The sequence below is a fragment of the Somniosus microcephalus genome, chromosome 27 (genome assembly GCF_052327205.1).
Source record: "Somniosus microcephalus isolate GS21.2 chromosome 27, FLI_Smic_1.0, whole genome shotgun sequence".
NCBI lineage: Eukaryota > Metazoa > Chordata > Chondrichthyes > Squaliformes > Somniosidae > Somniosus > Somniosus microcephalus.
Window position 1 is genome coordinate 7,934,115 of NC_141013.1, and position 23,646 is coordinate 7,957,760.

A 23,646-nucleotide genomic window follows, 5' to 3' on the forward strand; every position below is an offset into this window, starting at 1 on the left:
GTTACAAAAAGAATTCAAACAGCAGGACACAATTAAAAGCCAGTGTTAGCTTTCCCGACGACTCGGTGGCTAACTGCACCACATGGTGTTTTGCTGACCAGAACATGCCAGAATCAGTTCCTCACCTGCACTTGAGCTAACTAATCTCAGCTATAGCAGTAATTATGGGTGCTACAGTCAGCCGCAGCAATCTTTGGCTAGGGGTGGGAAAATTGGCTATGATTCCTGCTCATGGTCATTGTCCAGCGAGCCCTGCTGGAAGTGCGGACATCAAGTGAGGCCAGTATTGGGCTCTGCTGTAAATTCCCCATCGACGAATTGCCTCACACACGAAGGATGAGCAGTTGCACGCGATACCAGAGAATTTCCAATCCCTGTATATATGTAGCCAAGCATGTCCTTTAGGAGCGAAGCAGATAGAAACGGGGGAAAGGGGAAATCTAACAATGGAAACATGCAAGTGATTCTCGCAATAGAAATCAGTCGGCTGTCATCTTTGTGTGCGTGGCTGACATGACAGTTGATTTTCCAGTTCCCATTTTAAAGTACAGTTCACTTATTTACGTGTAATCTCTGCTAATGTTTGTTATGCAGGAACCTGCTGAGCTGAAGCTGTCCAAGGAGTTGCCTGGAATTTTGGCAGAGCATGCACAGCCGGTTAATAAGGAAGTATTCCCAACATGGGAAAAGTTCTTACAAACGTTCCTCTGTCAAGGTATACATTTTTCTTTTGGTAACATGTTTGTCATACTACAGGAAACCCTGTGTTTATTTTTAAAATCAAGTTGTTGCATTGAGTTTCTTAAAGAAAGAACTTGGATTTTGCACAGTGACCTTTCCCATCTACAATGTGTCCCAAAGTGCTTCACAGCTAATGCATTACTTTTGACACGGGAGGGTCAGTTGTGGCTCAGAAGGCCGTGGGTTCAAGTCCCCACTCCAGAGACTTGAGCACAAAAGTTTCGGCTGACACTTCAGTGCTGTACTAAGGGAGTGCTGCACTGTCGGCAGTGCCGTCTTTCAGAAGTGACGTTAAACCAAGGTCTGCTCTCAGGTGGACATAAAAGATTTTTCGAAGAAGAGCAGGGGGGTTAATTCCAGTGTCCCAGCCAATATTTATCCCTCAATCAACATCACTAAAACAGATAATCTAGTCATTATCACATTGCTGTTTGTGGGAAATTGGCTGCCACGTTTCCTAAATTACAACATTGACTACACTTCAAAAAGTGCTTCATTGGCTGTAAAACGCTGTGGGGCATCCGGTGGTCGTGAAAGGCGCTACATAAATGCAAGTCTTTTTCTTTGAATTATAGGGGGCGATTTTGCCAGCCCTGGGGAGGCGGGTGTGATGAAATATTCCATTCATCACTGCCTGTGACTGTGGTTGGTTTCAGTTTCATTTCCCTTACCTCTGTTCCGTTTCCTCACCATTGTATTGTACTATGTGTAGGGCTCCGCCCATACCTGGCCCATTGTATTGTACTATGTGTAGGGCTCCGCCCATACCTGGCCCCTATGTAAGCTGGCCCAGCCTGCAGCACATCCAGTACGGCAGAGCTCTGGATGGAAGATACCTCTCTCCTGTGTGTTACCTTCTAAGTCAATAAAAGCCTTGTTTTGTTTCGCTAACATCGAGTCTCGGATTTATTGAGGCACATCAGCGGGTATGGAGCCGGGAAAATGGCAGAATTTGGGGGCAGGTGCCCAACCCACCTCCATGCCGTCCCGCGCCGGGTCCCGTCTCCTTGGAGGTGGGAAGGGATTAAAGACTATTAACTGCCTGTTAACAGGTAGTTAACAGGCAGAAAATAGGATTATCCCCTTTTTGCCCTCACAAGTGCGGGCTCCCTGACAGCTCCAAAACCCACCAGCTCAGCGAGGCGATTACTGGGTCTGTGGGGGTCGGGGGGGTGCAAAAGTGTGGTGCGAAGGTAAGTGATATGTGCAAGAGTGTAGAGGTGAGTATCTGGGGTAAGTGCAAAGTGTTTTTAAAAGTGAACTTACCTTTGTTTCTTCCTGCAGGCTTCAGTCGGTGTCTATGCGGAGAGTCTCAGACCTCCGCGTTGGGATTGATAGGTGGCCGTTACATTTTCAGATACAACAACCATCTCAATTCTGTTAAAGAAATAAGTTTGATGGGGTCTTGTATTCAAGACCTCATCAAACTGCAGAGAATGTCACTGTTTGACAGCTTCACAGAGCTGTCAAACGATGACAATTCATCAGTCAAATATTTTTGACAGATGAAACGTCAGACGTTGACGTGCTCTGCAACCGGCTTTCCCTTAATTGGCCTGCTAGGCCCGCTGGGCGGGCTTAACAAGGTCAATCAAGGGAAAATAGCGTGGGTTAGCCACAAATCGATGGAGGCGGGACATCGACCCGACAAGCAGCAGTCCTGCCTCCAACGCGCCCCCAGTCACAAAATCGCCCCCATAGTCACTATTGTAATGTAGGCAAACCCAGCAGCCAGTTTGCACACAGCAAGCTCCACAAACAGCAGTGACATAAAAGACCAATTAATCAGTTTTGGTGGTGTTGGTTAAAGGATAAATTTTGGCCAGGACACCAGGAGAACTCCTTTGCTCTTCTTCAAATAATGCCCTGGGATCTTTTACATCCACCTGAACCGGCAGGGCCTAGCTTAATGTTTCATCCAAAAGGCGGCACCTCCAACAATGCAGCACCCCCTCAATACTGCACTGAAGTGTCAGCCTTCATTATGTGCTCAATTCTTACAGTGGGACTTGAACCTTTTGAATCAGAAGTGATAGTGCTACCACTGAGTCAGGCTGTCACTTGTTCTGAAACAATGGTCCAGTTTGCAAAACTTTCAAAAGCAGTTTCAAAATTACTTTTGGAGTTCATTGTTTTGGTTTTCTTTCTCTCCCTCTGTGCTCCTCACTGTCCCTCCAACCCATAACCCTCCCTGTAAACTCTCTGGCCTAGAAATTCAGTATCGCCACGTTTGGGGCGCTATAGTCGAGCGTGCGCTAAATTTAGCGCCCGGCGCAAATTATCGCCACCTTCAGCGAAATTGAGTTGCTTCGCCCCAAGAGGTTGTTGGTGCGCTAAATCAGGCGCTGCATGACTATCCTAAGGCGCTAAGCCGGAGACGCGAGGTGCTACCACCGAGGGCGGGCGCAGCGCAGGTGCGGCCAGTTAGCGATTGCACGCAGACACGCTGGCGCCGGTCACCTCTTAAAAGGGGAGTGTCGATTTGGCTTGCAGCCACGCCTTGCACATTGGAGCCCTGATTCTCGGCCTGGACAGACCTGCTGCGACATTGTAACGCCTACGACCATGGAGAGGGCCAGGGAGCGAGCGCAGCGGTTCAGTGAGGGGGCCCTGAAGGTTCTGGTTGGCGCAGTGGAGCGCAGGCGACCTAGCCTCTTTCCGGACAGTGGCAGGAGGCCGCTGCCCAATGAATATCGAAAAGCTTGGAGGGAGGTGGCACACAGAGTGACCTCCAGCAGCATGGTACCTAGGGCCCTGACGCAATGCAGGAAGAAGTTCAACGACCTCACTCGGGTTGTTAGGGTGAGCACCCTTTCCAGTATCCTCTTCATCCCTGCATGTGCACCTCACTTTATGGCCAAAGGGTCCTGAAAGCTCCAATGCCCAGCCCTCATCCAACACCTATGGGCCTCTCATGAAACTCACATGCACATTCAGTCAGCACTTTACACACTGGGAGGCAGTGCAGCCAAGATCAGGGCTTCACACTGTAAGGGCTATTCGACCATGGGAGGCAGTGCAGCCAAGATCAGGGCTTCACACTGTAAGGGCTATTCCACCATGGGAGGCAGTGCAGCCAAGATCAGGGCTTCACACTGTACTGAGAGCCCGTCCTTTCTCTTGCAGGGCAAGCTGGCGCACAATAGGAGGCAGCAGCAACGGACCGGGGGAGGCCGTCCTGAACTTAAAGACCTCAGCGATCTGGAGCAGCGAGTGGAACGGATTATGGCAGGCCGGATGATTGGCCCCGTTGCCACTGGAGATGCCGACCCCGTTCTGGACAGCAATGGTAAGGTCATTACCTTTTTGACCTATCTCCTTCCACTTGTGCCTCACACCAGCATCCTTTGCCACTATCGAACCAATGCAGTGCATTGCAGCACTCATGCCTCCCTCGCTGCCGCCCTGTCCTCACGCTAAAGCGACTCTTGTACCTCCCTGCTTTCAGATGCTGATTCGCCAGCTGAGGAGGCGGGCCCTCAAGCTGCCACTGTGAGTGATTCGGAAGACGAGGAGGAGGAAGAGGAAGCCGGACCATCAGTGCCACCCTCAGCCGAGGCAGCCCATGGCCATAATGGGGACACGTCTTCCCTGGAGGGGAGCAGGGGGGAAGGGCCTGAGGAGGGTGAAGCTCCGGGGCCCAGCAGGCTGCAGCAACGCGGGGGGGGGGGGTGGTGCGGGTAGGGAAGCGCGGCGGCCTTCTCCCCGGAGGGAGAGTGTGGCCTCCAGTCCTGCTACAGTGAGCGCAGAGGAGGTGCGGCTCCTCGCTGAAATGGGCACCCAGGCGGAGCACAGGCACACTGAGCGCATGGCTGCAGTGGCAAAGATGCCTGACTCCATAGAGTCACTGGCAAGGAGTGTACAGGAATTCGGCGCAGCACAGGCAAGGAGTTTGCAGGACTTCGGTGCAGCACAGGCAAGGAGTTTGCAGGACTTCGGTGCAGCACAGGCGGCTTCCACGCAAGTGCTTAGTCGTGCCATGCAGTCATTGGCTGGTCTGATGCAGACACAGATCAGGGCCACACAAGCACTAACTGCTGCCACCCTCGCTGGATCGGGCAGGATTCGGCGGGACCCTCGCCGTGCTGCAGCAGGCCAGCAGTCTGTGCTTCAGCAGATTGCTGCGCATGCTTCAGTGCTGCCCCGTGCGAGTGCCAGTGTCTCGTCCGACCAGGGAGTGCCTGTGCTCTGTCAGGTTGGCAGCATTCCTGCTGCCAACACTGTCACTCCTCCACTGCAGCTGCCACCACCCATAGGACAGACTGCTGCCGCCCATGCAGAGTTGGCGCAGTCAGCAGCCGGGCCCTTCAGGCCCAGAGCTGGTCCAGGCCGTCCCCCAAGGGCATCTGCCGACTCACTATCTGACACGCAGTAGCCTTCACCCAGCCTTGCTGCAGCCACTGGGGTCCCATTGCGGAGAAGCTGCAGGGTGGGAAGGGGCCAATCTCGCAAGCGAGGCAGATCACCCTCGCAGGCCAAAAAGTAGGAGGTGTGGCAAAATGCTGTGATTTTTTTTGGTGAAGGCCGAGGATCATGGTCATTTTTGGTTAAGTCTTTTGTTCATTGTCTCCAGGTTGTGAGAGCCAGTTATGTGTCTGACTGTTTTTTTGGGGGTTTCTCTGTATTTGTTTGTCATACGGGAAGGGCACAGAGTTTGTTAAATAAATAATTGTCTTTCTTCAGATTGTGCATGTTTGCTCTTTGAACTATTTGTTGCCTTGACCGGCTCAGGGTTTGCAGCCCGGTTCCATTCTTGTTCTTTCAATGGCACAAGCCATTCCCTCAGAGGGGGCCTAGAACCGACTTGCAATAAGCCGCTGATGGACGGCCCTTGCACTTTGTGCCTCCCTCCCGTCTTAGTGCTCCTCCTCCTCCTCCTCCTCTGGTGGTCCTCCAATGTCTGCTGGCAGTGGCTGAGTCCTGAGGATAGCCAGGTTGTGCAGCATGCAGCATACTACAACAAAATGGGAGACTCGCTCAAGCGAGTACTGAAGGGCTCCCCCGGAATGGTCCAGACAGTGGAACCGTTGCTTTAGCACACCGATTGTGTGCTCAATGATGTTCCTGGTCGCTTGATGGCTGTCATTGTATCATTCTTCAGCAGGGGTGCTGGGCGCACGGAGCGGGGTCATCAGCCAGGTGCACAAAGGATAGCCCTTGTCCCCGAGAAGCCAACCTCCTGGGTGAGCCGAGGCTTCGAAAAGGTCTGCCACAGAAGTCTGGTGCAGGATGAAGGCGTCGTGGCTGCTGCCTGGAAAGCGGGCATTGACAGCTAGTATCAGCTGTCTGTGGTCACACACCAACTGCATGTTCAACGAATGGAACCCCTTCCGGTTGCGGTAATCCTCGGCATTCTCTAGAGGCGCCCGCAAAGCCACATGCGTGCAGTCAGTGGCACCCTGGACCATGGGGAAGCCCGCTATTCTTGCAAATCCCATTGCGCGCTCTTGCTGCTTGTCCAGGGTCATGGGGAAGGAAATGTACTGACGTCTCCTTTTGAAGAGGGCATTCGTGACTTGGCGGATGCAGCAGTGCTCCGCGAACTGGGAGACATTGGCAATGTCCCCAGTAGCGGCTTGGAAGGAGCCGGTGGCATAGAAGTTGAGAGCCACTGTCACCTTCACTGCCACCGACAGAGACATCCTGCTCCTCAGCTGAGACTGCAGATCTGTCTGAAGCAGGTGGCAGAGCTCAGTTACCACCTCCCTTCTGAATCGAAGCCTCCGAATACACTGCTCCTCAGACATGTTGAGGTATGAGAACCGCTGGCGGTATACCCTGGGAGGGTAAGGCCTCCTGTGCCGACGCCTGTTGGCCCTCCTCCGTCTGGCCATGATTGGCACTCTCTCTCGGCGTCTCTGAGCCCTCTCAATGCAATGGAGAAACCCAACGTTTCCACCCATTGCAGCCCCCATAATATGTGGCCACTCAAGGCTATGGCACTGAAAAAATCAATCCACCTGCAAAGTTCTGGGCTGAAGCCAGAAGTACCTGTGCGAGCGCTGATTCAATGCAGAAAGCTCTCTCCCTTTGTCTCTCTGCAAATCTCTCTCTCTCTCACACAGAAGGAGTGGTCCAAAAATGGCTACCACTAAGAAGCCAGGAAGAGCCCCCTTTAAATAGCGCCCCCCCAGCCCCACAGCAACTGGGAACCGTTCCACTCAACCAGTCGCTGGGAGCGCCAGGCGGAAAGAAGGGGGGGCGCCACTGAAGTTCCGGTTCGGGGTGCACCAAGGGCGTTGCACCATGAAATGACGTCAGGATCTGCGCGCGCAGCTGAGCGGGCGTTGCGGTTTTGCGCCGCCGCTAATTGTCCGCTCAATTTCGCGAGAGGCGCAGGTCGCGCCGCGCCTGGGCGCTAGCCGCTTCGCACCCCACTTATCACTCTCTTAAGGCGCTAGCGGCTGGCGCTACCAACTGAATTTCTCCCCCTCTGTTCCTTTAACTCCGAACTTGTGCATCACTTTCCTTTGCCACACCATTGGCAGCTGTGCCTTCAGTTGCCTGGTCCCCACTGTCTGGAATTCCATCCCCAAACCCTTCTGCCTTTCATAGAATCATAGAATGGTTACAGCACCATTTGGCCCGTCGAGCCCGTGCCGGCTCTCTGCACGAGCACTTCAGCTAGTCCCACTCCCCTGCTGTTTCCCCGTAGCACTGCAAATTTTTATCCTTCAGGTACTTATCCAATTCCCTTTTGAAAGCCTCGATTGAATCTGCCTCCATCACCTTTTCAGGGAGTGCATTCCAGATTCTAACCACTCGCTGCATAAAAAAGTTTTTCCTCATGTCACCTTTGGTTCTTTTGCCAATCACCTTAAATCTGTGTCCTCTGGTTATCGACCCTTCCGCCAATGGGAATCTATCTACTCTGTCTAGACCCACCATGATTTTGAACAACTCTATCAAATCTCCTCTCAACCTTCTCTGCTCTAAGGAGAACAACCCCAGCTTCTCCAGTCTATCCACGTAACTGAAGTCCCTCATCCCTGGAACCATTCTTGTAACTCTTTCTGCACCCTCTCTAGGGCCTTCACATCCTTCCTTAAGTGCGGTGCCCAGAATTGGACACAATACTCCAGTTGAGGCCGAACCAGTGTTTTATAAAGGTTCATCATAGCTTACTTGCTTTTGTACTCTATGGGCTAGAATTTCCCAGGGCTGTGGAGGTGGGAATGGAGGCATGTGGGGTGTTAAAATCGTGAAATCGGGGGGCACGAACCTATCCCACCCCCAACCCGCCTCCATGCCTGTTTCCCAGGAGGCAGGTACCCGACCTGTGCTGGGAGCCGCCTTCCCGAGGCGGCAAGGGGATTAGTGCCAATTAACTGCCTGTTAATAGGTAGTTAACAGGCAGTTTTTAGCCTAATCCCTATTTTTAGCCCTGAAGTGTGGGCTGCCTGACGGCTCCAAACCACGCCAAGTTAGCGAGGTGGACCGTCGGGCTGAAGGACTTGGAGGGTTCGAGATGTCCGGTGTTCAGGTAAGTGATGGGTGCATGAGTGCAGAGGTAAGTGTGTTTGGTGTGTGTAAAGTGTTTAAATAAGTTTTACTTACCTTTACTTACTAATGCAGGCTTCCTTCCTTCAGGTCTCGGGAGTCCCTCGTCTCACCGGCACAGAAAGCAGAATGGGCGCGAGCTGTCAAAAGTTGCAGCATTCTGCTTTCTGTTCTGGAGAGATCTCTAAATCAGCCTGAGAGGAAGGAATTAACTTAAGAGTACAGATTGTCAGTGTTTGACAGCTTCAAAGAGCTGTCAAACGCTGATATTTCATCTGTCAAAAGCTCTTGACAGATGAAATGTCAATCTGTGACGTCACCTGTTGCCACGTGGTCCTTAATTGGCCTGCTGAGCCCGCTGGGTGGGCTCAACAAGGTCATTCAAGGGAAAATCGAGTGGATTGGCCACAACTCGATGGAGGTGGGACTACAACCCCAAAAGTGGAAGTCCCGCCTCCTACTCGCCTCCATTGATAAAATCCAGCCCTAAGCCTCTATTTATGAAGCCCAGATCCCGTATGCGTTTTTAACCGCTTTCTCAACCTGCCCTGCCACCTTCAACGATTTGTGCACCTCCCTTCTCTCCTTTAAGACCCTCCTTAAACCCCACCTCTTTGACCAAGTCTTTGGTCACCCCTCCTAAATCATCCTTTCTTTGGTGTGGCATCTGTTTCTCTCAATACCTCTGCAAAATGTCATGAGACTTTAAAGACACCATATAAATTCTTCTTCTTCTTCCTTATGGTTCCTCAGTCACTGGCTGTTAGCTGGCATGCAGTCCCTTATCTAAGTGGCCATTCTTCATGTGTGAGTCTACACAGTAAGTGTCAGCAAGTTGTTTGGTCATGGCTGGCCTTATAATTGAACCCAATCCTGTTCTCACGAAACACTCACACACACACACACACACACACACACACACACACACACACACTTTGCTACGGGGGTAACTGGATAGTGATCAGGAGCAAGAACCCTGCCTGATTATGTCCCCTCCCTAACCCAAAAAGAAAGAATAAAGTAAGACTTGCATTTATATAGCGCCTTTCACAACCACCGGACGTCCCAAAGTGCTTTACAGCCAATGAAGTACTTTTTGAAGTGTAGTCACTGTTGTAATGTCGGAAACACGGCAACCAATTTTCCCACAGCAAGCTCCCACAAACAGCAATGTGATAATGACCAGCAACAGAACTCGAGAGCAAGAAAGCAGCTCTACAGAAGCCTGAAGGCCAAGGTCCAACAAAAAACTCGTGACCTAAAGAACAGATGGTGGGTGGAGAAAGTGCAGGAGATCCAGCAGCTAGCTGACAACCACGACGTGCGTGGATTCTTTAGCGCAGTCAAGACCATCTACGGCCCAAGCACCCAAGGTCCTAGCCCACTGCGGGCCAAGAACGGAGAGGTACTCATCAAGGACAGAGAGGCAGTCAGTGCCCGCTGGAAGGAGCACTTCGAAGATCTCCTTAACCGCGACTCTGTCTTTGACGCGAGTGTCCTCAACTCCATCCCGCAGCATGCTGCCCGCCACCATCTCAGCATAACCCCAGCCCGGCATGATGTTGAAAAGGCCATCCGACAACTGAAGAACAACAAGGCTTCAGGAGCAGATGGAATCTCCGCTGAGGCACTAAAGCATAGCGGAGAAGCACTACTGGCGCGAATTCATGAACTTATTTCTCTTATCTGGAAGGAGGAGAACATGCCAAGGCATCTCAGAGACGCCGTAATTGTGACCATCTTCAAGAAAGGTGACAAGTCCTATTGCGGTAATTACAGAGGAGTTTCCCTGCTGTCTGCCACAGGGAAAGCCATCGCAAGAATCCTCCTCAATCGCCTTCTCCCAGTGGCCGAAGAGCTCCTCCCAGAGTCGCAATGCGGATTCCGCCCACTAAGGGGCACAATGGACATAATCTTCACTGCACGTCAATTACAAGAGAAATGCAGGGAACAGCACCAACCGCTGTACATGGCCTTCTTTGATCTCACAAAGGCCTTCGACACTGTCAACCGTGAGGGATTATGGAGTGTCCTCCTCAAATTCGGCTGCCCTCAAAAGTTTGTCACCATCCTCCGCCTGCTTCACGACAACATGCAAGCCGTGATCCTGACCGACGGTTCCACCACAGACCCAATTCACGTACGAACCGGGGTCAAGCAAGGCTGTGTCATCGCACCAACGCTCTTCTCGATCTTCCTTGCTGCAATGCTCCATCTCACCCTCAGTAAGCTCCCCACTGGAGTGGAGCTAATTTACAGAACAAACGGGAAACTGTTCAACCTCCGTCACCTCCAGTCCAGATCCAAGGTCGCCCCATCCTCTGTTGTCGAATTACAGTATGCAGACGACGCTTGCTTCTGCGCTCACTCGGAGGTCGAACTCCAAACCATCGTCAACACCTTCACCGAAGCATACGAGAGCATGGGCCTTACACTAAACATCCGTAAGACAAAGGTCCTCTACCAACCTGCCCCCGCCACACAGTACTGCCCCCCGATTATCAAAATCCACGACAAGGCCTTGGACAACATGGACCACTTACCATACCTCGGGAGCCTACTATCAACAAGGGCAGACGTCGATGACGAAGTCCAACACCGCCTTCAGTGTGCCAGGCAGCCTTCGGTCGCCTGAGGAAGAGAGTATTTGAAGACCAGGACCTCAAACCCGACACTAAGCTCATGGTCTACAGGGCAGCAGTGATACCTGCCCTGCTGTATGCCTCAGAGACATGGACCATGTACAGCAGGCACCTCAAAGCACTGGAGAGGTACCACCAACGCTGCCGCCGCAAGATCCTGCAAATCCATTGGCAGGATAGGTGCACCAACGTCAGTGTTCTGGCTCAGGCCAACATCCCCAGCATCGAAGCTTTGACCACGCTCGATCAGCTCCGATGGACGGGTCACATTGTCCGCATGCCCGATACGAGACTCCCAAAACAAGCGCTCTACTCGGAACTCCGGCACGGCAAGAGAGCCCCAGGTGGGCAGAGGAAACGTTTCAAGGACACCCGCAATGCCTCCTTGAAAAAGTGTAACATCCCCACCGACACCTGGGAATCCCTGGCCCAAGACCGCACAAAGTGGAGGAGAAGCATCCGGGAAGGCGCCGAACACCTCGAGTCTCTTCGCTGGGAGCAAGCGGATGCCAAGTGCAGGCAGCGCAAGGAGCGCACGTCAACCCAAGCACCCCACTCACCCACCCGCCCCTTCAACCACCGTCTGCCCCACCTGTGACAGAGACTGTAGGTCCCGCTTTGGACTCATCAGTCACCTGCGAATTCATTTCTAATGTGGAAGCAAGTCATCCTTGGTTCCGAGGGACTGCCTAAGAAGGAGAAGAAGATAATGACCAGATTATCTGTTTTAGTGATGTTGGTTGAGGGATAAATATTGGCCAGAACTCTTCTGCTCTTCTTTGATATAGGGCCATGAGAGGACGGGTCCTCGCTTTAACATCACATGCGAAAGATGGCACCTCTGACAGTGCAGCACTGTCTCAGTACTCCACTGAAGAAATGTTTTTAGAAATGCTTTGACTGAGAACCACTAAAACAAATTGGAGGTTGTGTCTTGGAATTAGTGAACCCAGAACCATAGATTTCGACAACAAGCACTCATCCTTGAATTAAACTCACCACAGTTAAAAAGACATAGTAAAGCACAGAACACAAAAATGGCATTTGGCCCACCCTTTGCATTGATCGTGTACAATCTATCTAATTTGTGGAGCCTACTCCATGCATTAAAGCCCAGAAATGACTGCTTATGATATTAGTGTATGAACACTTAACTTTTGTATTGCAACCAGTTATTTCTAGACTAGAAAGGGTGCATGACTTCAGTTACATGGATAGACCGGAGAAGCTGGGGTTGTTCTCCTTAGAGCAGAGAAGGTTGAGAGGAGATTTGATAGCGGTGTTCAAAATCATGAGGCGTCTGGACAGAGTAGAGAGAGAGAAACTGTTCCCATCGGCAGAAGGGTCGAGAACCAGAGGACACAGATTTATGGTGATTGGCAAAATCATGAAGAGAAACCTTTTTACGCAGCGAGTGGTTAAGATCGGGAATGCACTGCTTGAAAGGGTGGTGGAGGCAGACTCAATCGTGGCTTTCAAAAGGGAGCTGGATAAGTAGCTGAAGGAAAAAAAATTGCAGGGCTACGGGGAAAGGGCGGGGGAGTGGGACTAGCTGATGTGCTCTTGCAGAGAGAACATAAGAACATAAGAAATAGGAGCAGGAGTAGGCCATACGGCCCCTCGGGCCTGCTCCGCCATTCAATAGGATCATGGCTGATCTGAATCTAGACTCACGTCCACTTCCCTGCCCTCTCCCCGTAACCCCGAATTCCCTTATCTGCTAGGAAAATGTCTATCTCCATTTTAAATTTATTTAATGTTGCAGCTTCCACAGCTCTCTGGGGTAGCAAATTCCATAAATTTACTACCCTCTGAGTGAAGAAGTTTCTCCTCATCTCAGTTTTGAAAGGGCAGCCGCTTATTCTAAGATTATGCCCCCTAGTTCTAGTCTCACCCATCAGTGGAAACATCCTCACCGCATCCACCCGATCAAGCCCCCTCACAATCTTATATGTTTCGATAAGATCGCCTCTCATTCTTCTGAACTCCAATGAGTAGCGGCCCAACCTACTCAACCTTTCCTCATACATCAACCCCCTCATCTCCGGAATCAACCGAGTGAACCTTCTCTGAACTGCCTCGAGAGCAAGTATATATTTTCTTAAATATGGAAACCAAAACTGCACGCAGTATTCCAGGTGTGGCCTCACCAATACCCTGTATAACTGCAGCAAGACTTCCCTGTTTTTATACTCCATCCCCCTTGCAATAAAAGCCAAGATTCCATTGGCCTTCCTGATCACCTGCTGCACCTGCATACTAACTTTTTGTGTTTCATGCACAAGGACCCCCAGATCCCTTTGTACTGTAGCACTTTGCAGTTTCTCTCCATTTAGATAATAACTTGCTCTTTGATTTTTTCTGCCAAATTGCATAACCTCACACTTTCCAACATTATATTGCATCTGCCAAATCTCTGCCCACTCACTTAGCCTGTCTATGTCCTTTTGCAGGTTTTTTATGTCCTCCTCACTCACTGCTTTCCCTCCCATCTTTGTATCGTCGGCAAACTTGGATATGTTGCACTCGGTCCCTTCCTCCAAATCGTTAATATAGATTGTAAAGAGTTGGGGTCCCAGCACTGACCCCTGCGGAACACCATTAGTTACTGATTGCCAGCCCGAGAACGAACCATTTATCCTAACTCTTTGTTTTCTGTTAGATAGCCAATCTTCCACCCATGCCAGTATATTACCCCCAATCCCGTGATTTTTTATCTTGATCGGTAATCTTTTGTGTGGAACCTTGTCAAATGCCTTTTGGAAGTCCAAATACACTACATCCACTGGTTCCCCTTTATCCACCCTGTATGTTACATCCTCAAAGAATTCGAGCAAATTTGTCAAACATGACTTCCCCTTCGTAAAACCATGCTGACTCTGTCCTATTAAATTATGTTTATCCAAATGCTCTGTTACTGTTTCCTTAATAATGAACTCCAACATTTTGCCAACCACAGATGTTAGGCTAACTGGTCTATAGTTTCCAGCTTTTTGTCTACTTCCCTTCTTAAGTAAGGGTGTTGCATTAGCAGTTTTCCAATCTGCCGGGACCTTTCCTGAGTCCAGGGAGTTCTGGAAAATGATCACCAATGTATCCACAATCCCTACCACCACTTCTCTCAAGACCCTAGGATGTAGGCCATCAGGTCCGGGGGATTTATCCGCCTTAAGTCCCATTATTTTACTGAGTACCATCTCCTTAGTGATTTTAATCGTGTTTAGCTCCTCACACCCCCATTGCCCCCTGTTTGTCCAGTGTTGGGATATTTTTAGTGTCCTCTACTGTAAAGACTGATACAAAATATTTGTTCAGCGTCTTTGCCATCTCCATGTTCCCCACCACTAGTTTCCCGGTCTCATCCTCTAAGGGACCAACGTTCACTTTAGCCACCCTTTTTCTTTTTATATAGCTGTAGAAACTCTTGCTATCTGTTTTTATATTTTTTGCTAGTTTACTTTCATAATCTATCTTCCCTTTCTTAATTAATCTTTTAGTTATTGTTTGCTGGCTTTTAAATGCTTCCCAATCTTCTATCCTCCCACTAGATTTGGCTAATTTGTTTTCAGTCGAATTCTATCCTTTATTACTTTACTAAGCCACGGATGGCTGTCTTTTCTTTTACTCCCCTTTTTCCTCAGTGGAATATATTTATCTTGAAAGATGTGAAATATCTCCTTGAATGTAGACCACTGCTCTTGTACCATCTTACACTTTAATCTGTTTTCCCAGTCCACTTTAGTCAATTCTACTCTCATACCTTCATAGTCTATTTAAGCTTAGTACGCTGGTTTGAGATCCAACTCTTTCACCCTCAAACTGAATTTGGAATTCAACCATATTATGGTCACTCATTCCAAGGGGATCCTTTACTAGGACATTTTTTATTAATCCTGTCTCATTACACAGGACCAGATCTAAGATTGCCTGCCCCCTGGCTGGTTCAGTTACATACTGCTCAAGGAACCCGTCCCTAATACACTCTATGAACTCTTCCTCAATGCTGCCATGCCCAATTTGATTAGTCCAGTCAATATGAAAGTTAAAATCCCCCATGATTATAGCTGTTCCCTTATTACAAGCCCCAACTATTTCCTGATTTATACTCTGACCAACAGAGTTGCAACTGTTAGGAGGCCTATAGACTACGCCCACTAGTGACTTTTTCCCCTTATTATTCCTTATCTCCACCCAAACTGTTTCACTATCCTGATCCTTTGACCCAATATCATTTCTGACTATTGCAGTGATTCCATCCTTGATTAACATAGCAACCCCACCTCCCTTTCCTTCCTGTCTGTCCTTCCTAATTGTCAAATATGTTTAGTTCCCAGTCATGATTATCTTGCAGCCATGTTTCCGTAATGGCCACCAGATCATACCCATGTGTAGTTATTTGCACCGTCAACTCGTCAATTTTGTTACGAATGCTGCGTGCATTCAGATAAAGAACTTTCAAATATGTTTTCTGACAATTTATTCCTGCTTTTACCCCTTTTACTACTTTACCTTTATCATTATACATTCTGTCCCTTCCTGACATGCTCTGGTTTTTAATTCCCCCACTGCTACCTTGCTCTATTGCCTTCTCCGCTGTCATTTTTATTTTTCGCTCTCTTAAAACCTCCCCCCGGCTAATTAGTTTAAAGCCCTCTCTACAGCCCTAGTTATTCGATTCGCCAGGATTCTAGTCCCAGCACTGGCCAAGTGAAGTCCGTCCCAACGGAACAGCTCTCTCCTGTCCCAGTACTGATGCCAGTGTCCCAGGAAGCAAAACCCATTTCTCCCACACCAGTCTTTGAGCCACGCATTTAACTCTCTAATTTTATTTACCCTAGCCAAATTTGCACGTGGCTCAGGTAGTAATCCAGAGATTATTACTCTTGTGGTTCTGCTTTTTAATTTGGCCCCTAGCTGCTCAAACTCCCTCAGCAGAACCTCCTTCCTTGTCCTATCTATGTCGTTGGTACCAACATGGACCACGACAACTGGATCCTCCCCCTCCCACTCCAAGTTTCTCTCCAGCCCAGAGGAGATGTCCTTAACCCTGGCACCGGGCAGGCAACACAGCCTTCGGGACTCTCGCTCTCGGCTGCAAAGAACTCTATCTATCCCCCTAACGATACTATCCCCTACCACTACAACATTTCTTTTAACTCCCCCCACTTGAATGGCCCCCCGCTCCACGGTGCTGTGGCCAGGTTGCTCATCCTCCCCGCAGTCCCTGTTCCCATCCTCACAGGGAGTAAGAGCCTCAAACCTGTTGGACAAGAGCAAGGGCTGCGGCTCCTCCAACACTACCTCCTGGATCCCCGTACCTGCCTCACTTCTAGTCACACCATCCTGACCCTGGCCACGGACTACATCTGAATTAATTAATCTAATTGGTGTGACTACCTCCTGGTACACAGAGTCCAGGTAACTCTCCCCCTCCCTGATGTGTCTCAGTGTTTGAAGCTCGGACTCCAGCTCTTCAACACGGAGCCGGAATTCCTCGAGCAGCCAACACTTACTGCAAATGTGATCACCGTGAGCATCAATGGTGTCCAGCAGCTCCCACATATTGTAGCAGCAACACATCACCTGATCTCCCATTCTATGTAATTAATTAAATTTATTAATATTATTTTTAAATACCCTCTGCCCCGATTCTAGATGATGAAAATCGCACCTTAGAAACTATAAACCACAGAGTTTAAGCTTAAAAAAGAGAGAAATACTTACCAACCAATCACTTACCCGCTTTCTGGTGACGTCACACTTGGATTACTTTTTACCTCTCTCCTTCCCTCCGAGTTCCGAGTTCAGAGACTGGTACACCTTACCTGGTCTCTGGGGCCTTTTATAGCCCCGCTCTGCCGCTCGAGATTCCCGCCGATGCTGTGAGGGCTTACCTGGTCTCTGGAGCCTTTTATAGCCCCGCTCTGCCGCTCGAGATTCCCGCCGACGCTGTGAGGCCTTACCTGGTCTCTGGGGCCTTTTATAGCCCCGCTCTGCCGCTCGAGATTCCCGCCGATGCTGTGAGGCCTTACCTGGTCTCTGGGGCCTTTTATAGCCCCGCTCTGCTGCTCGAGATTCCCGCCGACGCTGTGAGGCCTTACCTGGTCTCTGGGGCCTTTTATAGCCCCGCTCTGCCGCTCGAGATTCCCGCCGACGCTGTGAGGCCTTACCTGGTCTCTGGGGCCTTTTATAGCCCCGCTCTGCTGCTCGAGATTCCCGCCGACGCTGTGAGGCCTTACCTGGTCTCTGGGGCCTTTTATAGCCCCGCTCTGCCGCTCGAGATTCCCGCCGACGCTGTGAGGCCTTACCTGGTCTCTGGGGCCTTTTATAGCCCCGCTCTGCCGCTCGAGATTCCCGCCGACGCTGTGAGGCCTTACCTGGTCTCTGGGGCCTTTTATAGCCCCGCTCTGCTGCTCGAGATTCCCGCCGACGCTGTGAGGCCTTACCTGGTCTCTGGGGCCTTTTATAGCCCCGCTCTGCCGCTCGAGATTCCCGCCGACGCTGTGAGGCCTTACCTGGTCTCTGGGGCCTTTTATAGCCCCGCTCTGCTGCTCGAGATTCCCGCCGACGCTGTGAGGCCTTACCTGGTCTCTGGGGCCTTTTATAGCCCCGCTCTGCCGCTCGAGATTCCCGCCGACGCTGTGAGGCCTTACCTGGTCTCTGGGGCCTTTTATAGCCCCGCTCTGCCGCTCGAGATTCCCGCCGACACTGTGAGGCCTTACCTGGTCTCTGGGGCCTTTTGTAGCCCCGCTCTGCCGCTCGAGATTCCCGCCGACGCTGTGAGGCCTTACCTGGTCTCTGGGGCCTTTTATAGCCCCGCTCTGCCGCTCGAGATTCCCGCCGACGCTGTGAGGCCTTACCTGGTCTCTGGGGCCTTTTATAGCCCCGCTCTGCCGCTCGAGTTTCCCACCGACGCTGTGAGGCCTTACCTGGTCTCTGGGGCCTTTTATAGCCCCGCTCTGCCGCTCGAGATTCCCGCCAACGCTGTGAGGCCTTACCTGGTCTCTGGGGCCTTTTATAGCCCTGCTCTGCCGCTCAAGTTTCCCGCCGACGCTGTGAGGCCTTACCTGGTCTCTGGGGCCTTTTATAGCCCCGCTCTGCCGCTCGAGATTCCCGCCGACGCTGTGAGGCCTTACCTGGTCTCTGGGGCCTTTTTTCGCCCCGCTCTGCCGCTCGAGTTTCCCGCCGAACCTGTGAGGCCTTACCTGGTCTCTGGGGCCTTTTATAGCCCCGCTCTGCCGCTCGAGATTCCCGCCGACGCTGTGAGGCCTTACCTGGTCTCTGGGGCCTTTTATAGCCCCGCTCTGCCGCTCGAGATTCCCGCCGATGCTGTGAGGCCTTACCTGGTCTCTGGGGCCTTTTATAGCCCCGCTCTGCCGCTCGGGTTTCCCGCCGACGCTGTGAGGCCTTACCTGGTTTCTGGGGCCTTTTATAGCCCCGCTCTGCCGCACGGGCTCGACAGGCCGAATGGCCTCCTTCTGTGCTGTAACCATTCTATGATTCTATGATTCTACCTCCTGTGGGAAAGTTTTGTATAAACGCTCTCTGATCCCTAACGGTAATCAAGCAAAGCCCCAGAATGTTCAGCCATCCTCATCCCTGTACCGTTCATCTCTGGGATGGCTGTGCTCCCCACATTACATCCTTCCTGCCCGCAGCAACACAGGAAAGATCGTGTCCCACAGAGCATTTGAGCAGTTCAGTTTGCCTCAACCCATTTCCAGACAATTACTTATATCTAATCAGTTTCTTGTCGAAGGAAACTAACCCTCAGATGCTTTTACTGTGAGCCTGTCCTTCATATCCACCAGCACAGGATAAAAGTTTCTTCTAATCTCAGGGCAAGTAGGGATGGGCAATAAATTCATTAGAACTGTACAAAGTATTGAAATGTCCATGTGAGCTGTAAAAGTCTGTGTGAACATACACACACTAACCTACGAGCACCCCTTTCCCCTTACAATATGCCACTAGTCTTGAGGACAGATGCCCAGTAGGGATGGACTGTCTTCTGAACAAGCCACAAATTTGGGCCTAGGTGCGGAATTTGCACCGCTTACACTACGGAGTACAGTTAGTGGCGGGAGTTACACACAGGTGCTGCTGATGGCACAGTGCCAGAGAAAAGGCTACATAAATAAACCATTTAAACCCCTCAATTACATTACAGCCTCGTAATCACTCCCAGGTATCCACTATTCTATACATGGACCATCTGGAGTCCCTTGATTCGATTACAGCCTTTATCTCACTGCCAGGTATCCATTATTCTCTATTTAAATGACGGAAAGTAACTTGACGACACCATTTTAGCAAAGAAAAAACAGTGCCATGTCCAATTTTGAAAAATTGGAGGAAGAGATCCGGAGAGAGAACATAAAAATTCAAATCTAAAGTGTTTGCTCATCATTATTGCGAATGTTTTCTGTATGTTGCATTGTGTTCTCACTGCTCCAATATTTTTCATGTTTAGAAACTCTTTAATTCAGCTTGGAGCAAGTATACCGGAACGTGAATTGTGGATGTGTTTGCTTGGCTGCTTTTCATTTTGTTTGTAAATGATAACACGCAGAGATGAAAACCACATTAAAAACTGGTAATCTATTCTCCAGTGCAGATTTGCTGCATCTTTTCCATGATGGATATTGAATTTCATCAGAGTTTGAGCTCAGTTAGCAACTCAATTCTAATGCCGTGCAATTTCTATTCGGAATAATGCTCCTGAGAGCCTGTTAACAACTATTAAAATGGCAATATTACAGCTTAAAATTTAAGAAAATACGTTATTTTAATAACAGCAATATTTAAATGTTTTCTCTCGTGTTATATAAAGTTAAGTACACAATATCATTCAGATTCTGTTAGTAATCAAGTAAAATCCTCCTGTGATTTTCGTAGAATGTGTTTTATCACTTGGATCAGCAGAGAAATGGGTGTGTTTTGGGTGCTCGGTGTGGTACTGAGCCATTCCGGCCTGGAGGTCACAGGTTTGACCCTTGCCCTCTGTGCTGTGTTAGCTTATGCCAGCGGGGGCGTCAATTTTTTTTTTATTCCTGGGCTGTGGGCATCGCTGGCAAGGCCAGCATTTATTGGCCATCCCTAATTGCCCTTGAGAAGGTGGTGGTGAGTCGCCTTCTTAAACCGCTGCAGTCCGTGAGGTGAAGGTCTTCCTAGCGGTTTGATACAGCTGAGTGGCTGGCTAGGCCAATTCAGAGGGCAGTTAAGAGTCAACCACATTGCTGTGGGTCTGGAGTCACATATAGGCCAGAACCGGGTAAGGACAGCAGATTTCCTTCCCTAAAGGGCATTAGTGAACCAGATGGGTTTTACGACAATCCAGTAGTTACAGGAAACTCTTGTTTAAACAGCACCTAAATATCCGGAATTCTCTATTAACCGGCAAAATTCTCACTCCGAAAACAACACCTCAATAACTGGCAATGTTGCCGAGTCCGAGTCTCCCGCGGTGGCCGAGTTAGTCAGTGAGGGTAGTTCTCCAAACTGCCACTACCCGGCTTCTTGGTGCTGTCGGAAGTCGGAACACCTCAATACCCCTGTAACAGGAGTCTGACTCTCCCGCGCTGCCGGGAGTCTCTTCTGATCCGCCATTTTACAAGGGTACTGTGTGTCTCCCACGCTGCTGGTAGTCATTGCATTGCATTACCCTCAACTGGCAGTACTGTACTTAATCAAGCATCTTCCACCATCCATTTAACACAACATCCTGTAGGTGAGTACCAATTACTGTATACTGCACATTTCTTGATTTTTTTATTTTTCTTTGTTAAAAATAGCCTCGGTAGATAACCCTCTCCGTCATCCGGAATTTTTGATCAACCGACAACACGCCGTGCCGGATACCAAAGAGTTTCCTGTACATGGCCAACATTTTATTCCAGATTTATTTAATTAACTGAATTTAAATTCCACAGCTGCCCTGGTGGGATTTGAACTCATGTCTCTGGATCAATTAGTCTAGACCTTTGGATTAACTAGTCCAGTAACATAACCACTGTTCTACCATTCCCGATTAATTGGGATCATTGCCAAGATAGGGTACAAAGAAATCAGCCAGAGATGCCAATCCTGATCACTGTCATGTGACCCGTGCTAGAAAGTGTGCACGTGTCACACGGGGACGGGATCAGGCTTGGCTACGGTAACCCCCATGGTTGAATAGCACTCCCCGTTAAAGCTTGCGTATGAAAAATGGCCTTCTGGGCAAGGTACTAGAGAGGTGCCAGCACCCATATAACCATAATCCAGTAAGAATTGGAGTTTGCAGCAGAGAAGGGGGCAAAAAAAACAAGCAATGTGTAAAATCTGTAGTAATTATGTTTTGTCGTAATAATAACCAGTGTTTGATTTCTGGGTTGACAGCTAGTGTGGTTAGATGCTCGGACACTGGACTAATTTAAGAAACAGTAGGGTCGGTACTCTGGGATGGTGAGATCCAATGGGCTTCATCCAAACCAATCTTGTGACCTAATCTGCATTAGGTCTCTCCAACGTGCTGAAACCTCCTTCAACTTCTCAAGCAGAATGGCGCTACAGGAAACTTCACGATATCCAGCACCGACGGGACCGAGCTGCTGCCGATCTATCAAAACTTCCGGATAGACCAGCGCTAATGTTGAAGGATACGGAGGTTTTCATCTCCGTATCTGACAACAAACACTGTTGCTTAGCAACAGCTTGTAAACACTCGGCCCGTACCTGGGAAGCGTCTCTGAAGCTGTTGCTAAGCTACAGAGACGCTTTCCAGAGCCTGACTGTTAAAAAAAAATGCTAGGAGAAGAAAAAAAACCTAACCAAAACGGCTGCTGATTTCTGCCGTTAGATCAAGGTTTCCGGACATACAACCTCCGGATAAACCAAAGTTTCCTGTATTATACCACTGGACTACAGCAAAAGTGGAAATATAACACGTGCTAATATTTGTAGCAGGCAACTTTATAAAAGGGAAATTTCTCAAACTGTTTATAATCACAAACACTTTGATGAGGAACAAAAACATTTTTGTGGGATATTCTGTGGAATATTTAGAATTTTATTTCTGAAGGGATAGATATGCTAACTACATAATACCTTGGTAACCTTGTAATATTTGATTGGTTTAATACCTGTTGAGTGGATAATCTGAAATGTTAGGTTTGGGTATTCCTGTTCTGTCAGTTGCTGACTGGTTTCTTCTGCCTCTTCTCCCCAGGTGGTGTGGTGGAGGCGTACCCTCCTTCAGACAGCGTTATCAACCTTACCGTGGACATGCTCATAGAGCCCACCGGGGAGGTGTCGGTGGTTTCTTGCGGGGACCAGATCCATTCCAAAAGCCCGCTGGAATGCTGGGGCACCACCGTGCCACAGTGCTCCGTGGATCCGAGCAACCTGCACTCGGTGTGTGTAAAGATTGCCGAGGCCTGTAAATTCAGAGGAGTGATCGGTTTCTTCTCAATTGACCTAGTGACCTTCATACATCCAAATACAATGGAGCAGCAGGTGAGGTGGACACAAATTGAGGTTCATATATCAGACTGACTAATAAAGATCCAGGTCCCCGGGTGAAGATAAAAAAGAGATTACAAAAAAATAATGTGAGCTTTGCGAACATATCAGCTATAAAATTCACCAAATGAGCTAATCCATCTTCTCAGGTCAGTGAACTAATTGCAAACTCAAAGGGCTGGCTTTTGCCATGCGGGGACGTACATTAATATCATATCATAAGTATTATTTTAATTAATTAAATTGTGTTTTATTAGTGCCCCTCTACCTACGTTTATATTTGACTGCGATAAGTTAGCTCAATACTCATGTAAAGATTCATTGTAATAGGTCTATAATTATTACAGTGGCTCTTGATCCAGAAGAACAGTTTAACTGAATGCAAAGTAGCTTACTATACCCCCCAAAAATACAACTTGTTCTAATTAAATGGAGAGTAATGGATAAGTGAGAATGATTTGCCCAGGTTTGATGCTGGTTGGTGCTAAACTAACTGAACTCGATCAGTTGTTGGTGTAGAGCAGCTACATTTAGTTTGGGGTAGGGAGGGGGAAAAGTTGCCCAGTTGAAGGATTTGGTTGATATCATAAACCACGAGAAGAAAGCTTGTTTACCTGAACCCGAAGATTAAAGACTTCAAATCACTCTCTGCTATGTCACTACTTATAGTTTTAACAATCTGTGGGGAGGGTTTTTGCTGTTTTCTGTTTTAGCTGCTCTTGGGTAGATAGTGAGTATGACTGCACTCTCCAGGACAGTTAATGATCGTGATATCATTTGTTGAGGGTAGAGCTTAATCAACTTTAAGTGGGTATCACCTGCATAACAGTAGAGCATGCAGGAGGTAGGAAGCATGTAGCCGTGAATTTCACCGATCCAAAGCTCTACTCTATAATCTGAAGGTGTTTGCAGAGCTCCCTCAGTGATGGGTAAGGGGACCACACAGTGTACCATTAACTATACAGATCAGAAGGTTCCAAATTCAATTCCAGTGCTGAGTTACATGCTGTTGGCTGAGACGGCAATTGAGGTGCTATAATTGGCTCCTCCAATTTTGGCCTCTTGCGCATCCCCTATCTTAATCGCTCCACGATTGGTGGCCGTACCTTCAGCTGCCTAGGCCCTAGCCTCTGGAAATCCCTCCTTAAACCTCTCTGCCTCTCTCCTCATTTAAGATGCTCCTTAAAACTTACCTCTTTGACTAAGTTTTTGGTCATCTGTCCTAATATCTCCTCATGTGGCTCGGTGTCACATTGCTGTT

At 49.2% G+C, this 23,646-nt stretch overlaps 1 protein-coding gene across 2 annotated transcripts in view; it reads left to right on the forward strand.

The window, feature by feature from the left end:
• The window catches only part of iqch (IQ motif containing H), a 178,074-nt gene that overhangs the window by 109,019 nt on the left and 45,409 nt on the right, over positions 1-23,646 (forward strand). For both annotated transcript variants that reach the window (XM_085968436.1, XM_085968437.1), the window contains 2 exons: positions 595-715; positions 22,093-22,379. In XM_085968436.1, coding sequence (XP_085824562.1) covers positions 595-715; positions 22,093-22,379 — 408 coding nt within the window. The remainder of the gene's footprint in view (positions 1-594; positions 716-22,092; positions 22,380-23,646) is intronic.